The sequence below is a fragment of the Oncorhynchus tshawytscha genome, linkage group LG18, assembly GCF_018296145.1.
Source record: "Oncorhynchus tshawytscha isolate Ot180627B linkage group LG18, Otsh_v2.0, whole genome shotgun sequence".
In the NCBI taxonomy this organism is placed as follows: domain Eukaryota; kingdom Metazoa; phylum Chordata; class Actinopteri; order Salmoniformes; family Salmonidae; genus Oncorhynchus; species Oncorhynchus tshawytscha.
Window position 1 is genome coordinate 25,651,574 of NC_056446.1, and position 14,442 is coordinate 25,666,015.

The following is a 14,442-nucleotide window of genomic DNA, read 5'->3' on the forward strand; positions in this document are numbered from 1 at the left end:
TTTGATGCACCTGTACTGACCTCGCCTTCTGGATGACAGCAGGGTGAACAGGCAGTGGCTCGGGTGGTTGATGTCCTTGATGATCTTTATGGCCTTCCTGTAGCACCGGGTGGTGTAGGTGTCCTGGAGGGCAGGTAGTTTGCCCCCGGTGATGCGTTGTGCAGACCTCACTACCCTCTGGAGAGCCTTACGGTTGAGGGCGGTGCAGTTGCCATACCAGGCGGTGATACAGCCCGCCAGGATGCTCTCGATTGTGCATCTGTAGAAGTTTGTGAGTGCTTTTGGTGACAAGCCGTATTTCTTCAGCCTCCTGAGGTTGAAGAGGCGCTGCTGCGCCTTCTTCACGATGCTGTCTGTGTGAGTGGACCAATTCAGTTTGTCTGTGATGTGTATGCCGAGGAACTTAAAACTTGCTACCCTCTCCACTACTGTTCCATCGATGTGGATGGGGGTGTTCCCTCTGCTGTTTCCTGAAGTCCACAATCATCTCCTTAGTTTTGTTGACGTTGAGTGTGAGGTTATTTTCCTGACACCACACTCCGAGGGCCCTCACCTCCTCCCTGTAGGCCGTCTCGTCGTTGTTGGTAATCAAGCCTACCACTGTTGTGTCGTCCGCAAACTTGATGATTGAGTTGGAGGCGTGCGTGGCCACGCAGTCGTGGGTGAACAGGGAGTACAGGAGAGGGCTCAGAACGCACCCTTGTGGGGCCCCAGTGTTGAGGATCAGCGGGGAGGAGATGTTGTTGCCTACCCTCACCACCTGGGGGCGGCCCGTCAGGAAGTCCAGTACCCAGTTGCACAGGGCGGGGTCGAGACCCAGGGTCTCGAGCTTGATGACGAGCTTGGAGGGTACTATGGTGTTGAATGCCGAGCTGTAGTCGATGAACAGCATTCTCACATAGGTATTCCTCTTGTCCAGATGGGTTAGGGCAGTGTGCAGTGTGGTTGAGATTGCATCGTCTGTGGACCTATTTGGGCGGTAAGCAAATTGGAGTGGGTCTAGGGTGTCAGGTAGGGTGGAGGTGATATGGTCCTTGACTAGTCTCTCAAAGCACTTCATGATGACGGATGTGAGTGCTACGGGGCGGTAGTCGTTTAGCTCAGTTACCTTAGCTTTCTTGGGAACAGGAACAATGGTGGCCCTCTTGAAGCATGTGGGAACAGCAGACTGGTATAGGGATTGATTGAATATGTCCGTAAACACACCGGCCAGCTGGTCTGCGCATGCTCTGAGGGCGCGGCTGGGGATGCCGTCTGGGCCTGCAGCCTTGCGAGGGTTAACACGTTTAAATGTCTTACTCACCTCGGCTGCAGTGAAGGAGAGACCGCATGTTTTCGTTGCAGGCCGTGTCAGTGGCACTGTATTGTCCTCAAAGCGGGCAAAAAAGTTATTTAGTCTGCCTGGGAGCAAGACATCCTGGTCCGTGACTGGGCTGGATTTCTTCCTGTAGTCCGTGATTGACTGTAGACCCTGCCACATGCCTCTTGTGTCTGAGCCGTTGAATTGAGATTCTACTTTGTCTCTGTACTGGCGCTTAGCTTGTTTTGATAGCCTTGCGGAGGGAATAGCTGCACTGTTTGTATTCAGTCATGTTACCAGACACCTTGCCCTGATTAAAAGCAGTGGTTCGCGCTTTCAGTTTCACACGAATGCTGCCATCAATCCACGGTTTCTGGTTAGGGAATGTTTTAATCATTGCTATGGGAACGACATCTTCAACGCACGTTCTAATGAACTCGCACACCGAATCAGCGTATTCGTCAATGTTGTTGTCTGACGCAATACGAAACATCTCCCAGTCCACGTGATGGAAGCAGTCTTGGAGTGTGGAGTCAGCTTGGTCGGACCAGCGTTGGACAGACCTCAGCGTGGGAGCCTCTTGTTTTAGTTTCAAGGTCCTTTGCTGTTGTTCTGGGATTGATTTGCACTTTTCGCACCAAAGTACGTTCATCTCTAGGAGACAGAACGCATCTTCTTCCTGATGGGTATGACGGCTGCGTGGTCCCATGGTGTTTATACTTGTGTACTATTGTTTGTACAGATGAATGTGGTACCTTCAGGCATTTGGAAATTGCTCCCGAGGAACCAGACTTGTGGAGATCTACCATTGTTTTTCTGAGGTCTTGGCTGATTTCTTTTGATTTTCTCATGATGTCAAGCAAAGAGGCACTGAGTTTGAAGGTAGGCCTTGAAATACATCCACAGGTACACCTCCAATTGACTCAAATGATGTCAAATAGACTATCAGAAGCTTCTAAAGCCATGACATCATTTTCTGGAATTTTCCAAGCTGTTTAAAGGCACAGTCAACTTAGTGTATGTAAACTTCTGACCCACTGGAATGGTGATACAGTGAATTATAAGTGAAATAATCTGTCTGTAAACAATTGTTGAAAAAATTACTTGTGTCATGCACAAAGTAGATGTCCTTACCGACTTGCCAAAACTATAGTTTGTTAACAAGAAATGTGTGGAGTGGTTGAAAAACAAGTTTTAAATGACTCCAACCTAAGTGTATGTAAACTTCCAACTTCAGCTGTGCATGTATATATATATATATATATACACACACTGCTCAAAAAAATAAAGGGAACACTTAAACAACACAATGTAACTCCAAGTCAATCACACTTCTGTGAAATCAAACTGTCCACTTAGGAAGCAACACTGATTGACAATAAATTTCACCTTCTGTTGTGCAAATGGTATAGACAACAGGTGGAAATTATAGGCAATTAGCAAGACACCCCCAATAAAGGAGTGGTTCTGCAGGTGATAACCACAGACCACTTCTCAGTTCCTATGCTTCCTGGCTGATGTTTTGGTCACTTTTGAATGCTGGCGGTGCGTTCACTCTAGTGGTAGCATGAGACAGAGTCTACAACCCACACAAGTGGCTCAGGTAGTGCAGCTCATCCAGGATGGCACATCAATGCGAGTTGTGGCAAGAAGGTTTGCTGTGTCTGTCAGCGTAGTGAGCATGGAGGCGCTACCAGGAGACAGGCCAGTACACCAGGAGACGTGGAGGAGGTCGTAGGAGGGCAACAACCCAGCAGCAGGACCGCTACCTCCGCCTTTGTGCAAGAAGGAGCAGGAGGAGCACTGCCAGAGCCCTTCAAAATGACCTCCAGCAGGCTACAAATGTGCATGTGTCTGCTCAAACGGTCAGAAACAGACTCCATGAGGGTGGTATGAGGGCCTGACGTCCACAGGTGGGGGTTGTGCTTACAGCCAAACACCGTGCAGGACGTTTGGCATTTGCCAGAGAACACCAAGATTGGCAAATTCGCCACTGGCGCCCTGTGCTCTTCACAGATGAAAGCAGGTTCACACTGAGCACGTGACAGACGTGACAGTCTGGAGACGCCGTGGAGAACGTTCTGCTGCCTGCAACATCCTCCAGCATGACCGGTTTGGCGGTGTGTCAGTCATGGTGTGGGGTGGCATTTCTTTGGGGTGCAGCTGAGCAGCTAACCGATCGCTGCAGCTGTACATAGTCTATCGGTAAATAGCCCACCCATTTTTACCTACCTCATCCCCATACTGTTTTTATTTATTTACTTTTCTGCTCTTTTGCACACCAATATCTCTACCTGTACATGACCATCTATCACTCCAGTGTTCATCTGCAAAATTGTAATCATTTGCCTCTCCTCATGCCTTTTGCACACAATGTATATAGACTCTTTTTTTTCTACTGTGTTATTGACTTGTTAATTGTTTACTCCATGTGTAACTCTGTGTTGTCTGTTCACACTGCTATGCTTTATCTTGGCCAGGTCGCAGTTGCAAATGAGAACTTGTTCTCAACTAGCCTACCTGGTTAAATAAAGGTGAAATAAAAAAAATGTAAAAAATGGTGGTGGCAGCATCATGCTGTGGGGATGTTTCTCAGTGGCAGGGACTGATAGACCAGTCAGGATCGAGGGAAAGATGAACGGAGCAAAATACAGAGAGATCCATGATGAAAACTTGCTCCAGAGCACTGAGGACCTCCGACTGGAGAGAAGGTTCACCTTCCAACAGGACAACGACCCTAAGCACACAGCCAAGACAACGCAGGAGTGGCTTCGGGACAAGTCTCTGAATGTCCTTGAATGGCCCAGCTAGAGTCTGGACCTGAACCCAATCGAATATCTCTGGAGAGACCTGAAAATAGTTGGGCAGCCACACTCCCCATCCAATCTGACAGAGCTTGAGAGGATCTGCAGAGAAGAATGGGAGAAACTCACCAATTACACGTGTCAAGCTTGTGGCATCATACCCAAGAAAACTTGAGGCTTTTAATTACTGCCAAAAGTGCTTCAACAAAGTTCTGAGTAAAAGGTCTGAATACTTATGTAAATGTGATATTGCAGTTCTTTATTTTTTATAAATTAGCAAAAATGTCTAAAAACAGTTTCTGCTTTGTCATTATGGGTTATTGTGTGTAGTTTGAATAAGGCTGCAACCTAACAAAATGTGGAAAAAGTCAAGGGGTCTGAATACTTTCTGAAGGCACTGTATGTGTATACCTGTGCGCCCTTGCTTGCGCACATCTGTTTGTTGTTCTCCCCATTACTGTATGTAGATCAGGGCTGATGGGGGATGAATGGCATCCACACTACTGTCAGACCTATTACCTGTTGGTACAATTCTACAAACACACTGGCCCGGAGATGGTTGGAACAAGGCACCATGATTAAAGCGTCACAACATTGTCTGGTCAAACTACTGAATGTCATCTGACTCAGCCTCCAAGTAAATGGGTTTGTGTGCGTGTGTGTACAGAAACGACAGAAGGATAATAAGGCTGTGTGACGCTCCCCTCTCAGGATCCCTTCTTCCCTCCATTCAGTGTGAACTTGATCTCAAAGCTTAACATTTCTACTCGCAAGAGCATCACAACCCCACATTAGCAGCCATTTCACCTTGAGATGCTTCATTCTTCCAGGGAAAAAGACAAAATACATCTCTCAGGTTTAGACACCGAAATTACCAATTAAGTAACAAAATTGGTTTTCAAGAGAAAAATGTGGGAAAATGGTATAACCAGCAGGAAGTTGGTTATTGTCGAACTTCAAGTGGCCACTGAAGGCCTTGAGAGATCAGATCGTGTCACATGCTTATGAGAGTAGAAACAGGCATAGAAACTAAGGGCAGAAATACATTTGAATGGGGTTGGATTACGCTTTTAAGCCTTTATTTGGTCAATTAAGTAAACCAAAACAAGTGACTGCATTGATTAGCCTCTTGTAAAAAAGTTTTTTTAAAGAGCCTGCTAGGTGCACTAGCTCTATAATATCTCTGAACCCTCCAAAGGCTGGTTTCCACAGCAACACAGGGACAGAAAACACACTTTCTGCCCTTAATGACTGCTTCAGGATCAACTCTCCTTACCACAGTCCTACTAGCCTACACATCTCAGCCAAAACCCTCATGTGCAGTACTCACAAGACAAGACATGCTGACAGGCTCACGGCCGTTCCTATGACAACTGGTAGAGGAGTAGTAGTTGTAAGGACTGAGGGTCCAAGGAGGACTATCTTACCCACGATGCCATAGGCTGACACAGCTCTGGACAGACCTGAGGAGCCCTTCTGGCCCATCTTGGTGCGGTTGCCCAGATCCAGACGTCCCAGGAGCTCCCTCATCTCCTGCTGGTTGTAGACATGCTGGGGACAAGAGGGACGTATATTGTTAATAGTGTGCTTCTGGATTCTTTCAAACTGAGCTTCTGGCTGAGACAGGTGCAAGCAGTAGAAACAGCACATCCCATAGACATCTTGGGATTAAGCCCCGGCTGTGCTCCATATGTTTTTCTGTGCTAGCCTTAGGATTTCAGAACACTGAAAAACATTTTAATATTAATTCTGCTGTGATCACAACATAACGTCTCAGACAGTACATCCATTCCTTCTGCAGAGAACAGAACCGTACATACTGTACCAGTGGAGGCTCCTCAGCGGAGGAAGGGGAGGACCATCCACAGTGAATTTCATTACAATATAAAGTGAAACATTTAAAAAATAAGTTATCCTTTTTAGATAAAACTACACTAACTATATTCACATCACCAAAAAAAGTATTAGAACACACTGTTTTTCAAAGAAGGTCTACAATAGCCTCAGCAGCACTCTGTAGGGTAGTACCATGGTGTAGTTGGAGGACAGCTAGCTTCTGTCCTCCACTTGGTACATTGACAAAACCTAGGAGGCTCATTGTTCTCACCTCCTTCTATAGACTTAGACAATAATTATGACAACTTCCAGAGGACGTCCTCCAACCTATCAGAGCTCTTGCAGCATGAACTGAAATGTTGTCCACCCAATCAAAGGATCAGAGAATGAATTTTGTACTGATAGTATAAGCTGAAGCTCGCTAGCACTGCAGTACATAACATGTGGCAAGTAGTTGACTCAAAAAGAGAGAAAGACAATATTTGAACAGTTTGGGGGAAAAAATAATTTCTTCCAAAATTAAGGAAAAGCAAGAGAGAGAGAGAGCAAGATATATTTTGTAGTATAGTCAAATTGCAGATAGCTAGTTTAGCCTACTCAAACACCCGACTCAAACAGAGAGGGATGCTATGTTAACTAGCTGGCAATGGCTATCCAACACTGGAACTCTTCCAAGTCAAGGTAAGCTTTTGGTTTGACTAATTTATTGCCAACGAGGCCCGCCAGTGTAACTACTAAAAACTGATTTCTGCTGACTTCACTATACTGCATGATTGTAGTGGGTTTATTAACAACTTAGTTCTAGCACGACATGACAACAATGTAGGCTGTGTAAAGCGGTTAGCAGTGATATGAAGGTTTGACTTGGAAAGGTTTTTTCAAAGACAGCTGATGTGTTATGCACTGGTCCACAAGCGAAGAGGTGAGAGGAGGAGAGAGCGCGTAGATAGATTTGAGAAGCAATTATATATATAGTACATTTGGTAAGTATTCAGACCCCTTGACTTTTCCACATTTTGTTACTTCACAGCCTTATTCTAAAATAGATTAAATTGTTTATTTTTCAAAATGTTATTTATCTTGGCAAGTCAGTTAAGAATAAATTCTATTTACAATGACGGCCTGCCCCGGCCAAACCATAACAATGCCGGGCCAATTGTGCGCCGCCCTATGGGACTTCCAATCACGGCCGGCTGTGATACAGCCTGGAATCAAACCAGGGTCTGTAGTGACGACTCTAGCACTGAGATGCTGTGCTTAAACCACAGCGCCACTCGGGAGCCCTCATCAATCTTTTAAAAATGATTAAATATCACATTTACATAAGTATTCAGACCCTTTACTCAGAACTTTGTTGAAGCACCTTTGGCAGCGATTACAGCCTTGAGTCTTCTTGGGTATGATGCTTGGCACACGTGTATTTGGGGAGTTTCTCCCATTCTTCTCTGCAGATCTTCTCAAGCTCTGTCAGGTTGGATGGGGAGCGTCACTGTACAGCTATTTACAGGTCTACAGAGATGTTCGATCGGGTTCAAGTCCGGTCTCTGGCTGAAGCACTTTAGGCCATTTAAAGCCACTCCTGCGTTGTCTTGGCTGTGTGCTTAGGGTCATTGTCCTGTTGGAAGGTGAACCTTCTCTCCAGTCTGAGGTCCTGAGCGCTCTGGTGCAGGTTGTCATCAAGGATCTCTCTGTACTTTGCTCCGTTCATCTTTGCCTCGATCCTGACTAGTCTCCCAGTCCCTGCCGCTGAGAAACATCCCCACAGCATGATGCTGCCACCACCATGCTTCACCGTAGGGATGGTGCCAGGTTTCCTCCAGATGCGAGGCTTGGCATTCAGGCCAAAGAATTCCATCTTGGTTTCATCAGACCAGAGAATCTTGATTCTCCTTTTGTCAAACTCCAAGCAGGCTGTCATGTGCCTTTGACTGAGGTGTGGCTTCCATCTGGCCACTCTACCATAAAGGCCTGATTGGTGGATTGCTGCAGAGATGGTTGTCCTTCTGGAAGGTACTCCCCTCTCCACAGAGGAACTCTGGAGCTGTGGCAGAGTGACCATCGGGTTCCTGGTCACCTCCCTGACCAAGGCCCTTCTCCCCCGATTCCTCAGTTTAGCCGGGCGGCCAGCTCTTAGAAGAGTCTTAGTGGTTCCAAATTCTATTTCCATTTAAGAATGATGGAGGCCACGGTGTTCTTGGGGACCTTCAATGCTGCAGACATTTTTTGCCACCCTTCCCCCAGATCTGTGCCTCAACACAATCCTGTCTCGGAGCTCTACGGACAATTTCTTCGACCACTGCCTTGGGTTTAATCAAGTTGTAGAAATATCTTATCAATAGAAACAGGATGCACCTGAGCTCAATTTCGAGTTTCATAGCAAAGGGTCTTATGTAAATAAGGTATTTCTGTTTTTTATTTTTTGCTAACATTTCTAAAAACCTATTTTTACTTTGTCATTATGGGGTATTATGTGTAGATTGAAGAGGAAAACATTTATTGTATACATTTTAGAATAAGGCTGTAACGTAAAACAAAATGTGGAAAAGTTTGAATACTTTCTGAGCTGGATGTATGTGTCTGGTATGAAAGTGAACTGTACTTGCGTGTGATCAGGGGTGTGTATTCATTGCGTCGATTCTGTTGAAAAACGTTTCTTAAAGGGAACGGGGATAAATATACTTGAATTTGTCCAATAGAAACTTTTGGACTGATGATTACACCCTAGATCAGCTAGATGCAGGCAAGAGTCTGCAAGGTGGTATTTTGTGTCACTGTCACCCTGATAGCTCAAAATTCTCTCAACCTGTGTGCATCTACGTTGTAAACTTTAATTCATATGCAAGGTTGTAGCAACCTCATGATGGGTATAGGGAAAATTTGAGTATCATGTAGTAGTCTAAACCTATCGCTGTTACATTGAGCTGGGTGAATGGAATATGAATGACAGTCAGCCAATATGCTTTAATAGAAATAAGGCCATGCTCATAATTTATTTATATTTTTTAATGTTTGCCATTTTTGTAATTTTCATTGTCACTCCAATATCACATGAATACACATTAGGCAAATGTATACAATTGCAAGACAATTAGCTTTAAAACTGCTAAATGTTCTTTGCACCCCATGACAAAATGAATAGAATTACAGGAAATAAGCTTTAAATCTGCAGAATTCTCTCCACCAACAAGAGGGGTGTGAACAGTTTGTGTCATGTACAGTGCTTGTACCCACAGAAATAGAAAGGGCACGGGTTGTTCCCCAATCCTGGGAGGGGGCCCAGAGAGAAGTTTGGGAACCCCTGATCTACAGGAACGAATGGGAGGATGATGATGGATGGAAAGAGAGCTCCCCAGTGGACACTATGTACAATAATAACAAACCAATCAGAATCCTTATCATTCTGATGATGAGAACAAACAAATGTCCTCCACTCTCATACACTGTGGTAATGACTGACTGCAGGGGATGAGTGATAATGTAGTAGTCTCTTAAACCTTCATGAGCCAAATCTGTCACCCATACACACTTAGGACCAGGTGACTGATTGTACAATTTTCCCTGAGGGGTGCTGTACAACAAGGGCAACGATCGCTGCTACTCTAAAGCAGTGGTTTGACGTGCAGCAACTCACCTTATCATCAATAATCGCCAGGTCCTTGGGCTCAGTGCGGTCGATTTTCAGAACACGGTGTTTGGTTTGGGCGTGATTGCTCCCCACAAGGAAATACCTCTGTAATCAAAGAACACATGAAAGTGTGTGAATACATTACACAATAAAGTCATGGATGAAACATCGAGCCTCACTCAACAGTGGGATGAAAGCAGTGCTTTGGTCGACAGAAGATGAGAGAAAAGTACAATTTAAAACAGTGTTTAATACAAGACATGCTTTTCTTTTTCATGCAGGACTTTTCTCACTAACACAATAAAGATGCTACATGAGTCTCTTTCTTCCGACCCTTATGTGTTTCTATATTGGTGTGAGATTTGATGTGGGGACGTCCAGTATGAACACGTTGATAGTACAGTCTGGAACTGAGTTAATTCTGTCCTGTTCTACCTATCATCTGCACCTCTGTGTTGCTCATGTCTGAACACGAGTGAGCCAATAAAAGGGGCAGGGCTGACCTGAAACTCTTACAACGTAGTCAATGCTGGCTCTTCACAAAACGTGTTACTCAATCCTCGGCCATCCTGCTGAGACCCATAGCGTTTGCACGCTTTTGTTCCAGCCCAGCATTAACACTTCTGATGCATCAAATCAAGTTGATGATCAGATGATCAGTCATTTTAGTATGAGGACCCATCTCTGTCCGTCTTCTGAATGCAGCTGCAAGTAACTTTGTGTTGTAAAAAGGTATACAGTGGGGCAAAAAAGTATTTAGTCAGCCACCAATTGTACAAGTTCTCCCACTTAAAAAGATGAGAGAGGCCTGTAATTTTCATCATAGGTACACTTCAACTATGACAGACAAAATGGGAAAAGATATTCCAGAAAATCACATTGTAGGATTTTTTATGAATTTATTTGCAAATTATGGTGGAAAATAAGTATTTGTTCAATAACAAAAGTTTATCTCAATACTTTGTTATATACCCTTTGTTGGCAATGACAGAGGTCAAACGTTTTCTGTAAGTCTTCACAAGGTTTCCACACACTGTTGCTGGTATTTTGGCCCATTCCTCCATCCAGATCTCCTCTAGAGCAGTGATGTTTTGGGGCTGTTGCTGGGCAACACAGACTTTCAACTCCCTCCAAAGATTTTCTATGGGGTTGAGATCTGGAGAATGGCTAGACCACTCCAGGACCTTGAAATGCTTCTTACGAAGCCACTCCTTCGTTGCCCGGGCGGTGTGTTTGGGATCATTGTCATGCTGAAAGACCCAGCCACGTTTCATCTTCAATGCCCTTGCTGATGGAAGGAGGTTTTCACTCAAAATCTCACGATACATGGCCCCATTCATTCTTTCCTTTACACAGATCAGTCGTCCTGGTCCCTTTGCAGAAAAACAGCCCCAAAGCATGATGTTTCCACCCCCATGCTTCACACTAGGTATGGTGTTCTTTGGATGCAACTCAGCATTCTTTGTCCTCCAACACGAAGAGTTGAGTTTTTACCAAAAAGTTATATTTTGATTTCATCTGACCATATGACATTCTCCCAACCTTCTTCTGGATCATCCAAATGCTCTCTAGCAAACTTCAGACGGGCCTGGACATGTACTGGCTTAAACAGGGGGACACGTCTGGCACTGCAGGATTTGAGTCCCTGGCGGCATAGTGTGTTACTGATGGTAGGCTTTGTTACTTTGGTCCCAGCTCTCTGCAGGTCATTCACTAGGTCCCCCCGTGTGGTTCTGGGATTTTTGCTCACCGTTCTTGTGATCATTTTGACCCCACGGGGTGAGATCTTGCGTGGAGCCCCAGATCGAGGGAGATTATCAGTGGTCTTGTATGTCTTCCATTTCTTAATAATTGCTCCCACAGTTGATTTCTTCAAACCAAGCTGTTTACCTATTGCAGATTCAGTCTTCCCAGCCTGGTGCATGTCTACAATTTTGTTTCTGGTGTCCTTTGACAGCTCTTTGGTCTTGGCCATAGTGGAGTTTGGAGTGTGACTGTTTGAGGTTGTGGACAGGTGTCTTTTATACTGATAACACGTTCAAACAGGTGCCATTAATACAGGTAACGAGTGGAGGACAGAGGAGCCTATTAAAGAAGAAGTTACAGGTATGTGAGAGCCAGAAATCTTGCTTGTTTGTAGGTGACCAAATACTTATTTTCCACCATAATTTGCAAATAAATTTTAAAATCCTACAATGTGATTTTGTGGATTTCATTTCTCATTTTGTCTGTCATAGTTGAAGTGTATCTATGATGAAAATTACAGAAGAGGACTTGCACAATTGGTGGCTGACTAAATACTTTTTTGCCCCACTGTATGTTTAGATGTTACAACATACTCCTACCCATACTGGCATTCCAGACACCACTGCAGCCCCCACGAGCTCTGGGCCCCCCTGCGCCAGTCATTGAAGTCTATTTTATTTGTTTATAAAATAGTTGACCCTCTAAAAAGTCATTAGTACTTCAGTGAACAAATCCCGTAGTTAAGGCTACGACGGCGCCAGTGCAATGAGTGTGTTCATAAGGACATATCAGACAGAGAGCCTAATGTTTCTTAGGTAGTCCTTTATGATTTTTGTTGTTGTTTAGAAAACGATTTCTCTGTAGACGCGAGAGCTACAAGGATGGTAGCTACAGGGTTGTGCTTCAAATACAGCAGTTCTGTAAAATCTTTAATTGAGTTTATCATACACCTTAATTGCTGCCAGATTATAATCAGCTTATAATATTTAGCAGACAACAGTTCTTGAGGACTTGAACAAAAACAAAGATGTTCTCAATTTCGTTCATACTGGTGAACCGGCATTGGAGTTGTATGGTTGTAATATCAACAGTCCCTTATCTCTGGTATATGTTGGCATGCATCACTCAAGACTTAGTTTAAATTGTGTGCAGCACAATGGATATATAATGCACAATGTGTCAGGAAAGACTCTGGGTTGGCAATACTCAGTATAGAAAACAGTCGGTCCTGCAACCTGGACCTACAGGCCATGGTGAAAACATTTGCACAAAAAAAAGGAGGACTTCAGGAGACCAGGGAAGTCTCTCAATTTGGATCTAATTTGATTTAATTTACCTTGAATATAGCAGCCCATTTGGGTAGGCTATTAGCCGCACACAATCCACTGAGTTCAACAAAAAAATTGTTGCTGAATTTATCCTCAAGCCAACTACTTTTTCCCTTTATTTTGTGTAATAAAATGAAATTTAAAGTTTATTAATAGCAGCTAGATACAGTATATAGCTATAGATCGTACACTGCATAATGAAACAACCACAAGTAAGCTATTGTTTTGAGGGTGGGCGGACTTATTTGGCATTAAAGGACTGGTTTTATGCACAATAACTTTCTATCGAAGCTGGGAGAGAGCATGAGGATGGCTCATGTCATGCAGGTTCAGGTAGCCTATACAGATATATAACAAGTATGCTGTTGCATCGAACATTTATTATTCAATCTGCAATGTTTGAATTTCCAACTTTAATTACTGAACAAGTATTACATCATTGCCACCAGTCAGCATTTTAAAAATGGCAGCATTGCGACATGGTGTATAGCTTCGTGAAATGTTAGGCTTAACATAAGAAAACTACGGGCAAAGAAGCCTACCAATGAACATGTATCCATTATTTAAAGCAAAGCTAAGACCTGGCACCACAGAAAGCTTATCATCGAATCGATAGGCATGCACACACACAGACATGTCGCTATTTCAGCACCAGGGACAGCAATCGGTACTCGAACTTCGCCATTGCGGGGTTCAGAGAAACTGCGTTATATCAGTGCCCATACTGCCATCTAGTGTTAATGTACTGTAAACAATAGGTCATAACATAAGACAATGGCAAATGGTCTGCTAAAAATATTGTCTTCCATTTGAGATATTGAATGCAATCTTGACTAAATATCCAACACCTTGTAATAGCTTATAAATGACAGTTAAGACAGTGTAATATGGACATACCAACCATATAGTTCATGTGTTAATAAATAAGCTATGCATTATGTGCAAAACGTATGGAAGGCTTCCTCCAGCCCATGTTTGAGAGAATAATGCATTCATCAAGTCTAGGGGAAATACTGTGAAACGTACGGCTCTAGTTTCGTACAGAACCAACTTCTGCACTCCACTGATGACGGCTGCTGACAGAGGCATGGTGAAGATTTGATGAAGACCAACTTCACAGACTCGATGGACGAGACTGTCAGCTGCTTTTTGTGGAGTTCACACTGGGGAAGGATATTAGAGAGATTCGAGGATGTCAACTTCAAGTCAATTGACAAACAGAATACGTTACAAAGTTATAAACAAGCAATACATCTGTTGCATTAAAGATGACTGCTATAAAAGTGGAAACATTGTAGCTAGCTGACATTGTCACCGTCAGTAAAGATAGTGCCAAACCATGGCGAGCATGGGTGTATTCATTAAGGAAACCGTTACCAGTTTTAGAACCAAACGAAAGCAAATAAAGCAAACGGAACATAACGGGGAGGGAACGACCTGAATTTGTCCAATAGAAACTCTCGCTTGGGTTTTTCGTTTGGAGGAAACGGTTTTCTGTGAACGTTTTTCAACGGAATCGGCGTAATGATTGCACCCAATGTTGGCTTGTTTGACAACATATCGCTACCATATGACTCACCAAATGTCGTTAGCTGATACGAGGCATGTTAAACTGCTCCTTAAGATGTTGTTTCAAACTATGCTTAATCAAAAAACCAATTTGACAGCAGTCCCAAATACAGAAAAGCAAACTAATTTGCAATGCACCTCCCTGATCATGCGTTTGTTTCGATCAGGTGACTGTCACAAACTTCCGCTGAGACGGATCCTCACACGGTCAAAAAGGACGCGATATAAAGCGAT

General features: G+C 43.9%; 1 protein-coding gene across 2 annotated transcripts in view; it reads right to left on the reverse strand.

Moving 5' to 3' along the window:
* fig4a (FIG4 phosphoinositide 5-phosphatase a) overlaps positions 1-14,401 on the reverse strand; it is a 104,723-nt gene extending 90,322 nt beyond the window's left edge. Inside the window, exons 1-4 of one of the 2 annotated variants that reach the window (XM_024378320.1) lie at positions 14,219-14,401; positions 13,666-13,802; positions 9,572-9,670; positions 5,532-5,655 (exon numbers count right to left, since the gene is read on the reverse strand). In XM_024378320.1, the coding sequence (XP_024234088.1) occupies positions 5,532-5,655; positions 9,572-9,670; positions 13,666-13,728 (286 nt within the window). In that variant the 5' untranslated portion in view covers positions 13,729-13,802; positions 14,219-14,401. The remainder of the gene's footprint in view (positions 1-5,531; positions 5,656-9,571; positions 9,671-13,665; positions 13,803-14,218) is intronic. The other variant, XM_024378321.1, reaches the window with a different exon arrangement.
* Positions 14,402-14,442: the final 41 nt, after the last annotated feature.